This window comes from Callorhinus ursinus, unplaced genomic scaffold (assembly GCF_003265705.2).
Source record: "Callorhinus ursinus isolate GAN/ISIS: 27379988/994484 unplaced genomic scaffold, GSC_fseal_2.0 scaffold47, whole genome shotgun sequence".
In the NCBI taxonomy this organism is placed as follows: Eukaryota; Metazoa; Chordata; class Mammalia; order Carnivora; family Otariidae; genus Callorhinus; species Callorhinus ursinus.
The window spans coordinates 5,851,921-5,869,627 of NW_027397109.1; the positions used below are offsets into that span (position 1 = coordinate 5,851,921).

The window sequence follows — 17,707 nt, forward strand, 5'->3', positions numbered from 1 at the left end:
CTGTGTTTTAATAATACTTTTTACTTAATGAAAACCCACTGGCAATAGCTCATTCAACTCCGAGCAACCTGGTGAAATGCAAGTACTGAGAAAAGTATGACCTCTCTTTCACAGATAAGGAAACAGGGGAGTAAGAGAAAGTAGCAGACGCTGAGCATCTCTGCCTGCTGGGAAGCAGCGAGAGGACCTGCCCCCAGCCGCCAGGCCCTGCCCTGGCCGCGTGGGTGGGCAGTGTCCATTTCACCGTGTCTTACAGGCTCCAAAGCCACAGAGTTATACAGCCTCGGGGAATAATAATGGCAATAATTATAATAATAGTAGAGGGATGATGATGACTTTATAGAGCGATTTTACTGGGTTTTACCTTTATTCTTTCTAAAGAGCGATTACCAAGCATCCTCCTCCCACCCAGACACCCCAAACGAAAATCCCAACGATTTCTTGAGTCATTTGTCTCAAAAAAGAAATAAAAAATGAGATCAAAGCGACTTGGATGAACACATGGTTCATATAAAGCAAATGGCAGGATGGGAGATCCCCCCCCACCCCCGAGCTGGAGAGAACGAAGTCGGAACCCAACAGCAAATGCCGAAACCATTATTCCTAAACACTCAGGATGCCAAAGGGGCCCTGTGGGCTTTTCTGGGAAGACTCTGAAGTTCAAGAAACACTCATCTGGTGATCTCAAAAGTGCCCCCGCGAGCACCAGGCAGCCAGGAGATGTGCAGGTGGATCCCCAGCCTCAAAGGAGGCGGGAAGTTGGTCTGCCCGCCTGGCCTTCCAGGACAGGTCCGCACTCAGCTGCCGGCTAACACAGGCGCCAGAACCTTCCAGAGCAGGTGGTGGGTACACATTAGGAATGTTGCAGGGCACCCAAGAAACACCCCCAGGTCCTTCTGGGAGCCCCCGTCAGCCCAAGGGCATAAACCCATGCTCCAGAGAATGTGAGACACATCGAGTATTTTCTTTGAATAACACTGGCAAATGAGTTAGCGTGTGTGCTGGAGGCTGCCAAAAGACGCAGTGAGTGACTTCGGTGAGCTGGTTTACTGGGTATTCACGTGGGTTTTGCTTTTTTTTTTTCTAAAGCTACTGTCGTAAGGTAGCCTTTGTGTTCCTTTGCCATGGGCGTTTTGTTGGGCAGAAGCTGGGCACAGCCACCATTCCCAACTGCAGTTTGTTTGTTTGTTTGTTTTCTTAAGATTTTATTCATTTACTTCAGAGAGAGAGAGCACGGGTGAGCCCAGAGGCAGAGGGAGAAACAGATGACCCCCTGAGCATAGAGCCCGATGCAGAGCTCAGCCCCAGGACCCTGAGATCATGACCTGAGCTGAAGGCAGATGCTCAACCATCCACCCAGGCCACCCTGAGAGCCATCCAGGTGCCCCCCAGTCGTAGTTTCTGAAGCCTGACCTCCGTGAAAGAACAATGTTAGGGGAAGGAGTCCCCTTGAAGCATCAAGAGCAGAGGGGGAGGCTTCTCCAGCCTGGGGAGGGCCTGCTTGGGTTCTCTGAGCAGGCAGGGAGGCACCCCATCCTTGCAGCCCCCAGGTGGTGGGTCCCTCTGAAGGGTCCCTGTCATCAGGATGGCACAGAGAGGTTGAGAATTTCATACCTGGAACAGTTAATGAGTGACTTGAGGCCTCAGGGACCCGGCAGACATGTGACCCAATCATTGGCCTAAAGGGTGAGGGGCCAGTGTTACACAGCCACCATGAGACAAGAGATGTGGCCAGGACCCCAGAGGGGCAGGGCACCTGCACCCACAGGCATGGGAAAGTTCAGGGAAGTTCATCTCTGTTGACAGTCCTGAATGCCAGGGGAATGGAGGGCAGAGTCTCGGGTGTAAGTTGCCCCATCCTGTGCTACACACAAACACATGTCACTCATGGTACAGCTTTCCCGAGAGAAAAATGTTAAAGTAGAAATCACATTTGGGCTTGTGAAAGAGTCCTGGGGCAGCTGACAGAAGCGCATGTGAAATTACTCAGTAGAGATTTTTCCATAACCCAGCATATAGAGCACTCCCCCGGAAAATGGGGGAGGGACACAGCAGCCTAAAGTGAATTCTGAGTATAGAATCACAATCCACACAAGAAAATGGTTCAGTGTGAGAGTGGGCCCAGAGGACAACCAGCAAGATCCACACCCCAAGAAATGTAGAAGGTGGAATAATTCAAAGAAGACTTCACATAAATTAGGGTGAAATAACCACGGCGATGAAGGATAAAGTCATAATGAAAGAATAGGACGCTATGAAAAAGGCAGAACTGCAAAAGAATCAAACGTAACTTCCAGAAGTCTAGAGTCTGATCACTAAAACTGAAACCTGGATGATGAGATTAAATGGAGATTAGACCCCATTTAAGAGAAATCTGGTGAAATGGGAGGCCAATGAGAAGAAATTATTCAGAATACAGAATAGAAAGAGACCTAATACGTTAAAAAAAAAAAAAAAAGTTAACAAAACACCAAGGAAAGAACAGGAAGGTCCACATCGATTGAGTAGGAATTCCAGGAGGGGACTTAAGCCGATTATAGGAAAGAGGCAACTCCCCACTGACCCGAGGCTGGACCTTTCTCAGAATTCACAGAAGTCATGAATCCTCACATCCAAAAGTCACAGTCGGTCCCAAATGGGATAAATATGGCCAAATTCTGCCATAGACATACTACAGAACACAAAGATAACATTGTTTAACCTGCCGAGAGAAAAGACAGATTATTTACACAGAATTGAAAACTAAATGGATGGGGGCACCTGGGTGGCTCAGTCGTTAAGCGTCTGCCTTCAGCTCAGGTCATGATCCCGGGGTCCTGGGATCGAGCCCCGCATCGGGCTCCCTGCTCGGCGGAGAGTCGGCTTCTCCCTCTCCCGCTCCCCCTGCTTGTGTTCCCTCTCTCGCTGTGTCTCTCTCTGTCAAATAAATAAATAAAATCTTGAAAAAAAAAAAAGAAAAAAGAAAGAAAACTAAATGGATGGAAGACCTTTTGTAGCAAAAACAGAAGTCAGAAGACAGGGGAATAACATCTTCAACGTGTTGAGAAAAGATAAGACTCAACTGAGAATTTGATATTCAGCTAAACCATCACGAGGAGTACGGGTGAAATAAAGGCAATTGCAGGAAACGCAAAGATAATAAATAACTGAACCACCCACAAACCCTGTTTGAAAAGGTTAAAAAAAAAATGAATAACCAAACAAAAAGCAGAAACAGACCCATAAATACAGAGAACAAACCGAAGGTTACCCGAGAGGAGGGGGTAGGGGGCTGGGCAAAATGGATGAAGGGGACTGGGAGCTACAGGTCCCCGGTTCTGGAATGAGTAAGTCACAGGAATAAAGGGCACAGGGTAAGGAGTGTGGTCAATGACACCGTAACAGCGACATAATGGTTCAGAGGTTAGCAATGCATAACGTACCAACTTGTCAAATCACAAGTTGTACACCTGAAACACATTAACGTAACATTGCGTGTCAACTGTACTCAAAATAGTTAACAAATAAAAAAATTTTTTGAAGACAGTTTCTTTCAAAAGGACGTTAAACGCAGAAAAGTGAGTTGCAAGAAACAATACCGAGCAAATAAGTTGGCAAATATATAAATAAACCTAAGTAACTCTAACTGTAAAAAGACATAATGATGGAAAATAAAATAAATTAAAAAATACATAATGATGATGACATAGGAGGGGAAACAAAAACAAAATAGAATGGGTAAAAAATAACAGGTAAAATGAAAGTGAAGGTATTCGAAGGCTCTTACATCGTGAAGCATAGATACCCGGTGCCTTACAGACTTCCCTAAGACAAATATATTTTTTTATCTTTTAAGGTAACAACAAAAATGTGGAATAGATTATAAACTTGCACATCAATGGAAGAAAGAGGGGGAATTGAGACTATCTGGTGAAGCTGAAAGAAAGGAAGAGAAACAACAAAAAGAAACAGAAGCAAAGAAAAAGCACAGTATTGTCAACCGAAAACAAAATATTCAAGATGGTGGAAATAAATGTAATTTTACCAGAAACAGGACAAATGTAAAAATACTAATGTTGCCGGGTGCCTGGATGGCTCAGTCGGTTAAGCATATTCCTTCGGCTCAGGTCATGATCTCAGGGTCCTGGGATTGAGCCCCACGTCTCCATCTCTCTCTGTCTCTCAAATAAATAGGTAAAAATCTTTTAAAAAATACTAACATCACTAATGAAAAGACAGTTATTCTCAAACTGGACATTTTTTTAAAAATTTGGATACATAATAATACTTCTAAGAAACATATGTAAAACATCATGATAAAGACTGAAAATAAAACTAAGGAAAAGGAAACATCAGGCAAACATTGACCAAAATAAAAACTCTGGCAATATTAATATTAGGTACACACAGCTAGGAAGCCAAAAGTTTTACTAGGGCTAAAAAATGGTCCATTACACAATAGTTAAAAAGAGTAACCCACCAGGAATATGGCTCCTCCACTTGAATACAGCAAACAATACTGTCTCATAACATAAAGTGAAAATTGATTGAATTGAAAGGTGAAATTGGCCAAACCACGAAAAGTTATGAGATTTTTAACATATCTCTAGTTAAAACAAATCAAGCAAGTCAAAATTAATGATAGGAATGATTTTGACATCACAAGTTTGAGCTAATGAACATAGAGAACATTGTTCACAAAAACTAAACATACATTCTTCTCATTTACCCGTAAAACATTTATTAAAACAACAACAACAAAATGCCTAAACTCTAAACCACAATGCAAATCTCAACCATCACCAAAGAATCAGTATTATATGAAATGCAATATGGCCAACAAGCTCCTACTAGACCTAACCCTCCTGTAGAGCAACCAAAAATCTGAACAAAATACAAAAACCCAATGACCTGAGGCCTGGAAAGTGAGCCAACGCAGGAAGATTCTGGGGGTGGAGGAGGGGGTGGTGGGTGGCCAAGCCTGGGAAGAAAAGAACAGCACAGGGGGCTGAAGACAGGCCTAGGCTTGCTTTACAGGGTCGCTTATACTCTCGTAGAAGATCCGTAAGACAGAGTTCAGGGCAACAAAGTGATGAGGCGGTAACTGAGGACACGCCAGAAAGGCGTTCCCATAACTGAATGACAGTATGTTGTTATAATCATCCTATTTTATTATTGTTGCTGTTAATCCCTTTCTATGCCTGATATAGAAATTAAACATTATCATACATATGTACGTAGAGGGAAATACATAGTAGATACAGGGTTTGGTACTATCCGTGGTTTCGGCATCCACTGGGGGTCTCGAATGTATCCCTCAGGATGGTGGTTTCTTCTGGGGAGTAAGTTAGAGGGATGATACGGGATGGGGTGGGGGAACACTCAGTCATATCCATAAACGTTAATTTCTCTCATAAAAGAAAAAAGTACCCAAGCGGGTACAGATCTTAACATTGGTTAAGTCTGAAAGCTGGGTTTATGGACTTCTGGTTTTTCTTTTGTGTGTGTACGTCGTTTTTGTTTTTGCCTTTGTCTTTTCGCCTGTTTTAAATATTTCAGAACTAAAAATACTTTAAACCTGCTACATTTGTTTACTTCTGCACTGTCTCCCCCACCAAACCATAAGCTCCCCAGAGGCAGGGACCATGCTACGTCAAGCTCACTCCAGTGTGCCCAATGTCTAGGGGGTCAACAAATACTTAATGGCCAAATAAATGGAAAAACAAGAGGGGAAAATGTAAGCATATGACCTCCAAGGGCAACTTCTGGTCTAGAAACACTAAGATTCCTTGATTTCATCGTGGATTTGTTCAAGAGGCAAGAATGGCAGATTCAAGAAGAATAATGAGAGCTTTCAGCTCCTCGCTCAGTGCCCTGTAGGGTTTCTCTTTCTCTCCCACTTAATACAGAATGAAGGCATTGAAGTGGTCCCCTGAGGATGAAGAACGGGGGTACAAAAAATAATTACAAGCACGGCAGCTGCTACAAGAGTTAAAATTTGCTAGCAGCTAAGTGACAAGTTGTGCGTTATCTCCTGTAACACTCACAAAACCACTAAGAGATAGAGGACATTACTTAGCTGCAGATGATGAAACAAGGTCAGAGGGGCTCAGTCCTTTCTACCTCGGCTGAGGCTATGCAGCTCCCTCAGGATTTATCAAGAAAAATATGTGAACAGATGACCAACCAGCTATGACATCTATTCTTATAGAAAGGATCCCTTTGTACAGCCTGTTTCTAACTGCTCCTAAATTTGTGTTTTACCTTTTAGGCATTTGTGAGTGTTCTCATGACCATGCCCCCCAACCCTGTCCACAGTGGGGCTGGAAGGATCACATCCTCCCTCATCTGTGTGTTCCTCAGCAATAACCCTGTGAAGCAGACAAGACTGGCATCATTTCAATGTTACAGATGAGAAAACACAGACTGTTAGGGGCTGAATTGCGTACTCTAACCTCAGCCACTTAGAGTACCACCGTGTTTGAAGAGATGGTCTTTAAAGAGGTAATTAAGTGAAAACGACATCATCAATAGGCTCTAATTCAACATAACTAGCATTCTTATAAGCACGGGAGATTAGGACACAGACATGCACAGAGAGAAGACAGTGTGAGGACCCAGGGAGAAGGTGGCCGTCTACAAACCAAGGAAAGGGGCCTTTGAGAAACCAACCCTACCAACACCTTGACCTTGGACTTCTGGCCTCCAGAATTGTAAGGAAATAAACGCCTACTGGTTAAGCCATCCAGGCTATGGTACTTTATTCTGGCAGCCCTAAGAGTCACACAGATATTAAGGGACTCTGCTGGGGTCACACCCAAGAAAGACAGAGTCAGGCTTCTAGCACTGTTCTTCTTTTTTCCCCCCAGAATACTTAAAATAGGGGTGTCTGTTTTTAGGGTTAATATTTTTATCTGTAAATAAACACTTAAAAGATTAAGATGGAGAAACTCAAAGTAGCATGTTTAATTCCATTTATTTCGGGTTCTTTCTGTTGAGATGCAGAATAACATGGGCGACCATCACTACCACTGAAACAACAACAAAAAAACACCGCATAAACTATGAAATCATTTTTTTTTTTTATCCACTGGAGAGCCAAGGTCTTTTTTTTTTTTTTAAAGATTTTATTTATTTATTTGAGAGAGAGAATGTGAGAGACAGCACATGAGAGGGAAGGAGGTCAGAGGGAGAGGCAGACTCCCTGCTGAGCAGGGAGCCCGATGCGGGGACTCGATCCTGGGACTCCAGGATCATGACCTGAGCTGAAGGCAGTCCCTTAACCAACTGAGCCACCCAGGCGCCCCGAGAGCCAAGGTCTTGATGAAGTTGAGAGGAGAACCAAATCTCAGAGGGACTGAGCCCTTCCTACGTGAGCCAAGACCGGTAGCCACACATATCCCCCACAGCACAGGCGGGATGAGGAGCTGAAGCAGCAGCAGAGGATCTTGCGGAAGTGAGAAGGAACCAGCCAAATTCTTATCAACCATGTGAGCTGAAAGGATGGATTAGATCTGGAGGAGGGGTGCCCTGAATCTACTGCACCAGACTTTTACCAAGTACGGCGGCCTGCAGGAAGTCAGGACAAGGACAGAGAGCAGAATGATACCTCCACGGTGACGTGGAGACTGGGGCCTAAGCTCTTCCGGTCCTGCCTCAGGACATGTGAAACCAGTGGAGAACTGAAAGTGGTTAAAGTTGCAATCCAGATCAACCCACCTCAACTCCCGATTAAGCAGTAGAGTTGATCTCCTGAACCCACTGCCGCTTTGTCACTACAAGAGAAGCCAGCTGAGAACAGGCTGTCAGAGAGAGAAACACTTGCCACGAAGCCCAGCCTGGCTAAGCCTACCTGAGGTCGACCCTCCCGCTCTGCTCCTCAGTTCCAGGAGCCCGGGACAGTGATGTTGAGTGGTTAAGCCGGTCTGATTTCTGTCATTTCCAACCAAAGGAATCTTAATGGACGTAAAACAGGAGTCCCAACCAATGATTTATTACTGATCATATATACAATTGTTAGGCAAATTATTGCATAAATTGGCAATATGTAATTCCTGAAGAGTTACGGCATCTTCTAAATACTCACTAAAATTCACTTTATAACACTACAAATGAACCAAACAATACTACAAAATAACTACAATGGTTTTTTTAAACAATCATAACAGAACTGAAAGTAGACATCAATGTCTTTGCAGGTACCATTGCTGGATGGTGGTATTTGTGTTTTAACGAGCACACTGAAACACTGTCAGATCCCTACCTTGGCAGTGCCTTGTAGGAAGGTTTAATATTCTGCCATCTACCTCAACCACCCACATGTTACATCTACCATGATGCAGGAGACAGAGATTGAAATTGTTACTAAAGCCCATGAAAATGAGGAGATTCTAAACTGAATCCAAATGGAGAAATTAAAATAAGCATAGAAGACAGATAAAAAGTTTTGAGGTCAAGACTGAGAAACGTTTCAAAATATCCAAAGTACCATGTTTGCTGTTGAAAATAGCCCCCAAAACTTTTAAAAAACTCATGCTGTGACCAAAAGAAAAGAACGAATAAAAAAGGAAGAAAAAAAGAAAGGCTCACAGACTCCATATTTTTCATGCCAAGTTCCAATCTGGAGTGACACTTTATGAATCATTTTATAAGGTCCTAAAAATAAGAAGCAATAAAGGTAATAGGATCCTCTCTCTGGGAGCCCCAAAGACTGCTAGAAATGCAATTTCTTCCCTACGAGAAGGCAGTGGGTTCTTCCAGGTGGCCTTGTCCCTGTGTTAGTCCCTCTGTCGGCCTAGAGAACAGGGTGGCTTACCAGAGTTCAACTCTCAGGTAAATTGAGCGCTTCATGGAGGAGGAAGAATGATCAGACTCCTTCTCACCTGCAAGAGCCAGCTGGTTACTCCCAGGCCAGGTCCAAGGTTGGGGTAACACAAGATTCAAGACAAGGCACAACGACACCTAAGACAGCCATGTTCAGCCACAAAGAATATGTGCCCATAGGAAATCCTGGATGATTCATCGGATTCCTATTTCCAAGGAAGCCAAAAATATATCTTGCTGGTTTCCCAGTAAGTTGATTTTGTCAATTTCTCAATGAAATTTCTAAATTCCCAGGAAGTCAACCCACACTCAATAGGGCCTAACTGCTTTATTAGCCAAACCTATTAGAAGGCCCACTGTCCTTCACAGAAAGCAAGAAGGACCGGAAGGAAACAGACACCTTTCTCAGGTGTCTGTGTCCCTACCCAGGACGCAGCCCGAGTTGGCCCCACCTTATTAAGTACGCACACCGCCCTCGCACCGCAGAGCACAGTGACGTGAGATGTGGGGGCAGCGAAGGGGAGATGGTTTTTTTAAGCAAATTCAGAGATTTCTTCCATGGCTGCTCTTATTTAAACTTCCTTTCTGACACTTCCTCCCCACCCAGGTTTTGTTCATTTCATTTCCCTCATTATAGGCTAAATACTCTATCAAAAGGGTGCCTTGAAACCAGCCTCGGGGAGGAAAAAATGCAAACCCGAGCACAATGTATCATGTTGTCAGCAATCCTGGGTATCGTGCATGCCCCTAAAGGGGATGGCAGTGGGCAATGAGACAAATATGCCATGATATCATCCACCAGTACCCTGGCTTCTGACCCTGACCAGCAGGTGACAAGCGCCGGCTTGAACAGAGGGAAAAGTGAGACTAAAACGTATTTGCCCTTGGACTTCGTTGTGGGGCCCCTGCCTGGTGGTTCTCACCTGAAAACCCACTGCCGGTGGCCCACCGGTGCTATTACTCATGTTTAACACTCCTTAGCGTGGTGCTTCTCAGCACCAGCTGAACATTAGAACTACCTGGGGAGATTTTAAATCACCAGCTGCCCAGACTATGCCCGAAACCAATGAAAGCAGCTCTCCCGGGGCAGGACCCAGGCGTGAGAAGCTGTTCAGGTTCCCCAGGTGATGCCAAAGGACAACCAGCCCTGAGACCCCCCCCTGCCTCGGTAACAATATATTCAGATTAGCAGAAAATGCATACAGATGTAGAATGACCAATAGTCACTTACTTTGAAAGCAGATAAAAAAAAAAAAAACCCTGCTCCACCAAGACTGTCAGGGGGCTGATGTTTAAAATAAGATCCCAGCATCAGGCCCAAACACACAACCGACCAACTTCCCCAAGTCCCTGCTTCCGATTCAAGAGTGTGTTTTAGTTACTAGTCATTTCATACTGAGGTCCATCTTCCCCTGCGTTTGTAAGGGTACAGGAAGGAGCAGAGCAAAACCCTTCTGTATGGTGGCATTCTCTATCACTCAGAGCTCTCCTGGGGTTTCAGAGATGGCCTTGATTCAGCAAAATTGCCTCCGCTCTCTCCCTGCCGAATGCAGACCGGCTGAGGGCAGCTACCTGGATAAGATCAGGTCTACAGGCAACAACTGAGCTGAGCTGCAATGCTTGTGCATATATCCCAAAGCTGTCCTAAAGGACAGTCATATCACTGATGTATTTCCAAGGTCACTGGAATACCAAACAGAGACACTATATTTTTTTTATCCAAAGATAAGTCTTTAAACTACAAAAGCACAACTCCCAAAGGTGAGCCGTGGGGTCCCATGCCCTCCATCCAGGGAGGAAATGCCACCTGTGAGCAGCAGTTTATCTGTCTTCATCAGGGGACGCTCCCAGGAAGACTGCTGATGGCACAGCAGTGGCCATTTCAGTGACCGTGAAATGTTCTTAAACAGCTGACCATGAATCCACAGGTTGCTCGAACAGGGGCACAGAATATAAGAACCCTGGGTTCTCACCCAAGCTACTTAGTAGAATCACCTTTAAAAACACGGACACCCCAGTCGCACCCCAGACCAACTGGATCAGGATGCTGGGGGACAGGCTGGTGCCAGACACTGTGTAAAGCAGTGGTTCGGCACACCTTGCACGCAACAGAAGCGTGAACCTGTGAAGCGACTGATCCCTGGAACCACCCCCCCCCCGCCGCCCAGTTTCTGAAGCAGGAAGTCCGGGGGCGGAGGCCTGAGAACATGCAGATGACAGGGTCCCAGGCCGCAGCACTGATGCTGCTGGGAATCATGGCTTCCGAGGCCCCCCCAGGTGCAGCCAGGCCTGGGGAGCCCCGCAATGAAGAGCCCACTCTGGCCAGGGAGGGAGGGAATTCTCAGTCTAGCTCTGCCACCAACCTAGGGTTTGGTAACAAACAAGCCATCCAGGGTTGGGGGGCCTCAACTCGTTCCTGACCTACACAATCGAGGCACTGCATCAGTGAGATCCTGGGTGCCCTCCCTCTTCAAAGGGCTGCTATACAGGAAATGCTAACACTAATCCAGGTAGAGGGGAAAAGGCAGTGGCCTTGGGGGAGATGACAAAACAGCTTCCAAATACAGGGGAAGAAAGGTTGTTGCTCACAGGACTTCAGTGTGCCTGGGGACGTGCAGTGGTGCCGAACGGCATGTGCTGTCAAGTGTGCAGTTTCCCAGACTCACCTGTTAGAACCTGGCAGAGCTGCCCAGGGACCTGGGCCTCGGTGGAGGGGCTGGGTGCCAAGGACCATTTGCGCCTGACCAGGTGCTCTCGTGCGCTGAGCGGGCCCTGGGAATTGTTGAGGGGCTGGATTAGCACCTGCTCCTGCCCAAGCTGGATGAGACCAACCTGCCCAGAAAGAGGAAAACGGGACATGAGTCATCCTTGTTCACGCACACCCAAGACCCCGACAACCTGAGGGCAGCAAGGCCACCTGGCTAAGGCCTGGGCCTCAGCTCTGGGCTTCTGCTTTGCAGGGTGCCCTGATTCACCGAGCCCAAGAAGGAGCGTCTGTGGGACTTGAAACATCCCACCCCATGGCTATGTGGGGAGGCGGGGCACGGGGTTGGGGGTGCAGAGATATCCCGGGTTCATTTTCAAAAGAAATGTATTATTTTATTAGTAATAAAAAGAAACTTTCTTTTAAAAATTATTTTTAAAATCATCCTCCAAAAGTCCACTTGAGGAGGCAATGCCAAAAGTGTTGGGGATGAATGACAATTACATCCTTAATGGGGGGGGGGGGAAATGTATCTTATCCCTGGGGATATTAAGAATGCAAGAGGATGGAGCCAGTCCTGTAGTGTTAATAGCTTTGTGACAGGGGATTAGTACATTATTCCAGAACTTGTGGTGTTGAAGAGAAATTGACAGAGTAGCCAATGGATTAGATTTGTGATTCTAATTTAAAGTCCATCACGGACTTAGATTCGTGATTTTAAAATCTTAGTAGGTTTAGAAGCAGTATTAGAATGTGTAAGAGAACTTAAGACTTCCCACGTTTGTAAGACTCACTTATTAGGTCTGTAGGAATCACTGATATACTTGCAAAGGGCTTCTTAGCCAACCAAAGAACTTGAAAAGGAAATTGACTACATTACATTCCTCAATGCAGTTTTAAAGGTTTAAAAGTTGTTAATCACCAAATTTACAAGTGGTGCCGAATATTATCCAAAGCTCCCTTGAAAAGGATTGCAAAAAACCTTTGAGATAGGGGATCAAGAGTACACTTATCTAGACGAGCGCGGGCAAATGTATAAGTTGGTGAATCATATTGTACACCTGAAACTAATATAACACTATGTTAATTATACTTCAATAAAGAGTTTTAAAAACTTGCTAGATTAGAAATAGGACGTGACTTGTAAACTGAAGGAAAAATTTAGGAACTAGGATTTTTAATGTGCCCCTTTAACAGAGTGAATATTAATTCTAAAATATATATATATGGTGCAGAGAACTCTTCCCATCCCTTGGAACCAATGCTGAGGCATGAAACCAATTTGTGCTCCTTCCCTGGGATACCTGCTGCTAGCTTCCCTCCGGAGGTGTCAACAAAGCAAGGTAAACCTCCCACAAGGAACCCCACTGGGCCCCAGGCTGGAGGAGGACCCGAGTTTGCAAAATGGGCTGTGCGGCCCACAGCGCCTCCTCCGGGTGGATGCCCAGGACCACCTTGGCTAAACAGAGTCCATAGATCAAGCAGATCAGTCTACGGCTGAAATGAGCATCATCTCTTCTCTCCCCACTGAGTCTCTTTTCTAAAGGCCGTGTCACACAGAAACAGTGCTTCTCAAACTCCAATGCACATGAAAATCACCGAGACGTCTTGGGTAGGCCCCGAGGATGTGCATTTCTAACTAGCCCCCATGTGACACCAATGCTGGAGGTCCGGGGCCCCCACTTTGCGAAGCACTGCTCTCCAGCACAGCAAGTCCTCTGGTCTCAAGGACAGAGCTCACTCAAGCCAAATGGAAGACCTCCTCTACATTTGGAAAGGATGCCCGGACACCAAGCCTCTCTGAAAGTAAACCAGATCAACTAATACGATCGCCTCCAACCCTGAGTCCCCAAAACACAAGGTGAGACCGAACTTACAGCTCCTAGCAGATTTCAAGGTTTCCATTTCATTAGAACTTCTGCCAAGAACAACTCAAGAGATTTTACTGCCCAAATAAAACTGTCTTAAAGTGGCATTGCATGACCCACAGGAAAGCATGGCTTTCTTCCTTCTCCTTTGAAGTTAGAACTTGAATTTGTTCACGAAGATACTTTGGGAAGACGGAAGAAGTGGAAGCAGAAGGTGGCTGTGGCGGGTGCGCAGAGCTCCACTGGGGCTATACCTAAAGAAAGCCTCAGTGCCAAACACACACCTCAGTAACCACGGCGAACACTTCCATGTGTCGAAAAAAAGTTGGCAGGTGGGGCACAGCACATGGGATGAGCCCCACATGGAAGGAGCCCCATGCTCCCCAGAGGATATGCTCAACTTGGACTCTTCCTAAAATGCTCTGGCTTTGGCAGGTCACAGACCCCCTCGGGTCTAGCACTTTCAGAGCCAGTTACCCCTTTGGTCTAGTGTTGGCCTTCACAAGCTACAGTGTAAAAGGCCAGGGAGCGGGTAACTCTCATGCAATGCAACACAGAGGCATGGCATGCACATGCACACACCCAAGCCACAAGCAGAAGTAGCCCCTTTGCTTTAGCAGGTCTTGCTCGCAGGGACCCACATGCTGGTTTCCACCCCTTTAGGGAGGACAAAGGTAACACTGGTATGATTACGTGGACTGACGGACCATACCCTACCTGGCAGCTACTTACCCTCCTGGGACCCGGCTTGCAAGCAGACATGGCCAGGACTAGCACCCAGGAGCGAGGGGGCCGGGCACAGGCCCCCACCCTGGGGAGCCAGTGCAAGGAAGGACTTTGCCCTGCCCCTCCCCCAGTCCCAGGTTGTCAAAGGCTCCCTGATATCTCTTCATGCTCATCTTGTCATCACATTACCAATGATACAATGTGCTGTTGAAAAGTGCCATTTGTGCCCCCTACACACACACACACACACACACACACACACACACACACACACACACACAGAGGTGCCATCAAGCCCCAGGGAAAACACTTAACAGCCCTCCTTATCTTTCCCGGACCTTCCCTCTTCCTCCTCCCTTCCTCCCAAAAACATCCCTCTCCCCTGGCACTCTGTTGCAGCCCCACTGCCCACTGCCTTATGGGCCATTTGTCACAACCTGAGAGTTTGTTCCTTTGAGACAGGATCACAATCAGCCCTCATTTTTTCCCAGTATCTGCCACATGATATTACTCAAGAAAACGCGAGTGGAGTAGAAGAGAATGGATTGGATTGGATTGGATTGGAATGGACAGGACTAGCCTGGCCTTTCTGCAGTCCCCCTTACTCGCAGGCTCTCATCCCCGGCTACAAAGGACAGCCATCTGGGGGAACTCCTGATGCCCAGGCCCCAGTCTGGGCCAACTGAACCAGAATCTGTTGGGGGCAGGGGGTGGAACTCAGGCACTGGTATTAACAGCTCGCCAGGAGATCTCAAAGAGCAGCCAGGGTTGAGAACCATGGTGCTAGCTTTTAGCTAGGTGCCAGAGACGCTGGGCACCTCCTGCCTGGATTTAGATGTCTGGAGATAGCCTGGATTTGAACTGGACCTTCCTCTAACCCTGGGGCTCTAGGCCCTGCCCTGGCTCCCAGCCCCCAGCTGCCCCGTGGCCCCAGGAGCTGGGCAGGGCTGAATGGATTTGCATTCATCCTCTGGTCACCGCCCATGCTGAGAAGTGAGACGGGACGATGTCCTTCCAAGGCACGGCAGCCACGAGCCTGAGGTTGCAGGAGATGAAAGGGCCTGCAGACTTCATCTGAAGACGCACAGCTATCAAGGAAGGCCTGTGGCAGACAGAACTGGAGGCCCTGAGGCTGCTTGGTTTGAAAGGATGCAATAATCCTCCCCAAAGTGGTGCTCTTAAAAGAGATATCTGAAGTTTTCTAAGATGTGGTATCCTACCAAAGCAATGTGGGTCCAATAAAATGCATCCGTTATCACCTGATAGTGTAACAGTTCTGAGTGGTTCCTTTGTGATTCTCTTTGTTCTGGGTGCTGGCTTTGAAGGGTTTCTGTACTGCGTTAGGAGAGCGTTATAAATCAGCTAGCATTAACTCCAGCCCAGGCTCCGAAGCACGACGAGCCCTCCTGGCCACGTGGAAAATGCATGAAGGACATATCGACTTTTATCACCTCCGGACATCAGCACAACTTCTCAGCAGAATGGAGAAAATGCTTTTAAGATAATGTTAAAAATATACACACATACATATATATATATATATATCTGTCCTACAGATGCTCCAGAACTGAAGAACACACCTGTCTGAGGGGAGGATGCCGCGTGACTGCCCGCCTCTTTATAGAAAGACCTCACGCTGGAATTTCAGGGCCCGGGGAGCCCCTTCGTCAGGAGGCTGTGGCTCCCTGGTTAACTGGTGTGGGTCTCAAATGGCCTTCTCCCTGTCAATGGGTTAGCGTGGGTGATTTGAGAAGATGGAGCAAATGGGGCTGTTAGTTTGCTTCCTGCGTGAGCAAGTCTGCTTTCAAGAAGGAAAAACAATCCTGGGACTGCAGGCCCTCCTGCACCTGCCTCCACCTTTCTGGGTGGGCCTCAGCGGAGCTCCCGCAGAAGGAGCATGCCTGACCCCACACGGGCAAGATGGGCTTCCCAGCCTCCGCATCAAGTCCCCCTGTCCCTGTCCCGGAGTGCATGCAGAACCCCCCTGCAAAGTCCAGCTGCCGCCTCTGCAAACACCAGGTGCCTAAACAGATTCTTGGTCTTCTTCCCAAAGCCAGCCTCCCCCCTCTAACATGGGCCCGTCACCACCAGCTCCCCCCGCCTTCTGATCACTAAAGTCAGTCACAAAGACGGTCAGCTCTTCCTCCAGAGTCTCTCTTGCGCAGATGTCTTGCTTCCTGCTTCCACAGCCCGAGTCTTGAGGCTCGTCACCTTGTGCTTCCAAACGCCCTCTTCCTCCGCTACCTCCCACATTGCCATCACCAGGGAACCCCCAGTCAACGGCCAGAAATGTTCCCCGTTGCCTCGAGGCCGGTGATCCTCAAAATGTGGTCCCAAGCCAGCAGCAGCGCCTGGGAACCTGTTAGGAATTCAAGCTCTCAGGCCCACCCAGACAGACTGGATCAGGAACTCTGGGGATGGGGCCCACCAACGAGAGTAAGGAATCCTCCAGGGAACAAAGTGGAGAACCACCCAACGATAAATTCTAAATACCTTAGGTTGGTACCCAGGGTCTGGCCTCACCTAATCCACACGCTTGTCTGTTCAGTTCCTCTCCTACCATCTCCTAAAACCACCACCTCCACCCGCATCCCCATTACACGGCCACCTCGTGGGCCCCTGATCTAGAGAGGAACCTGGCTTTGGAGGCTCTGCCATCACTCCTTCCTCTTAGAACTTGAGGCCCAACCCCTTCTGCTCTAATCCTTCTCCCTGAAGACCCCACCCCACCCCAGAGCCACCCCTGCTCTACCCCTCCGCCACCCTACAGGCTCCAGTGTACCTTCCTTCCTGTGCGAATCTGGACCGCCTTCTGAGACAGGGCCCACATTGTATTCCTTTGAGGCTTGCTGCGAACCCACCAGAGTGTCCTACACAGGGCAGGTGTGTGATAATGATCTGCTCATTTAGTCGACAGTGTTGACTGATTGGTTGATTTATAACTGGAAAAGTCTGGGCCCCGGAGGGCAACAGAAGAAACGTGTTTTTAATGCCTTATTGTGCCAGGCTTGCCCTAAATGATTTCACAGACTTTATCTTACTTCATTCTATCAACAACCACACGAGGCTGATGTTATTTACCCCTCCTGGGGCTGCACACGGGACCATTCAGAGGAGATGGCTCACTTAGGATCACAGCCCCAAATGCCCGTGCAGCCTCATTTCCTAAAGAATGAGAACATGACCATGCATCTGCGTGCAGAGGCGTGCACAGGGAAAGGATCAGCAGTGACCATGCGTGGCTCCCTCCGACATACTGGCTGCAAAACCATCCCCTGTTGCACACGTTCAAAACCAGGCAGCTGCAGCATTTCAAAGCTCAGGAAATAAGACCCAAGAATGCAATCAGTCTAAGACGTCTTTGGTTTATCATCCCATCTTGCACTCTTTTCTTTTTTTACGATGTTGCCAACTACATAAAAGTTCAGATGCGGAAGTCTAGTTACAGACCGTAGGTGGGATGCTGGGGAGAGTTGCGTGGACACCATGATGTCCATGAGTGGGGGCGGGGCGCAGAAAGTCACCGTGAGGCCACATGAACGTCCTTCAAGAGGAAGAGGTGTGACACCTCAGAATTCTCCCACCCGTCCAAGTTCTTCCCTTCAAA

The 17,707-nt window shown here is 47.3% G+C and overlaps 1 protein-coding gene across 1 annotated transcript in view; it reads right to left on the reverse strand.

Annotated features, from left to right (window-relative positions):
- The window catches only part of ADAMTS17 (ADAM metallopeptidase with thrombospondin type 1 motif 17), a 359,075-nt gene that overhangs the window by 335,886 nt on the left and 5,482 nt on the right, over positions 1-17,707 (reverse strand). Inside the window, exon 4 of the mRNA XM_073882500.1 lies at positions 11,469-11,634. Within this exon, the coding sequence (XP_073738601.1) occupies positions 11,469-11,634 (166 nt within the window). The remainder of the gene's footprint in view (positions 1-11,468; positions 11,635-17,707) is intronic.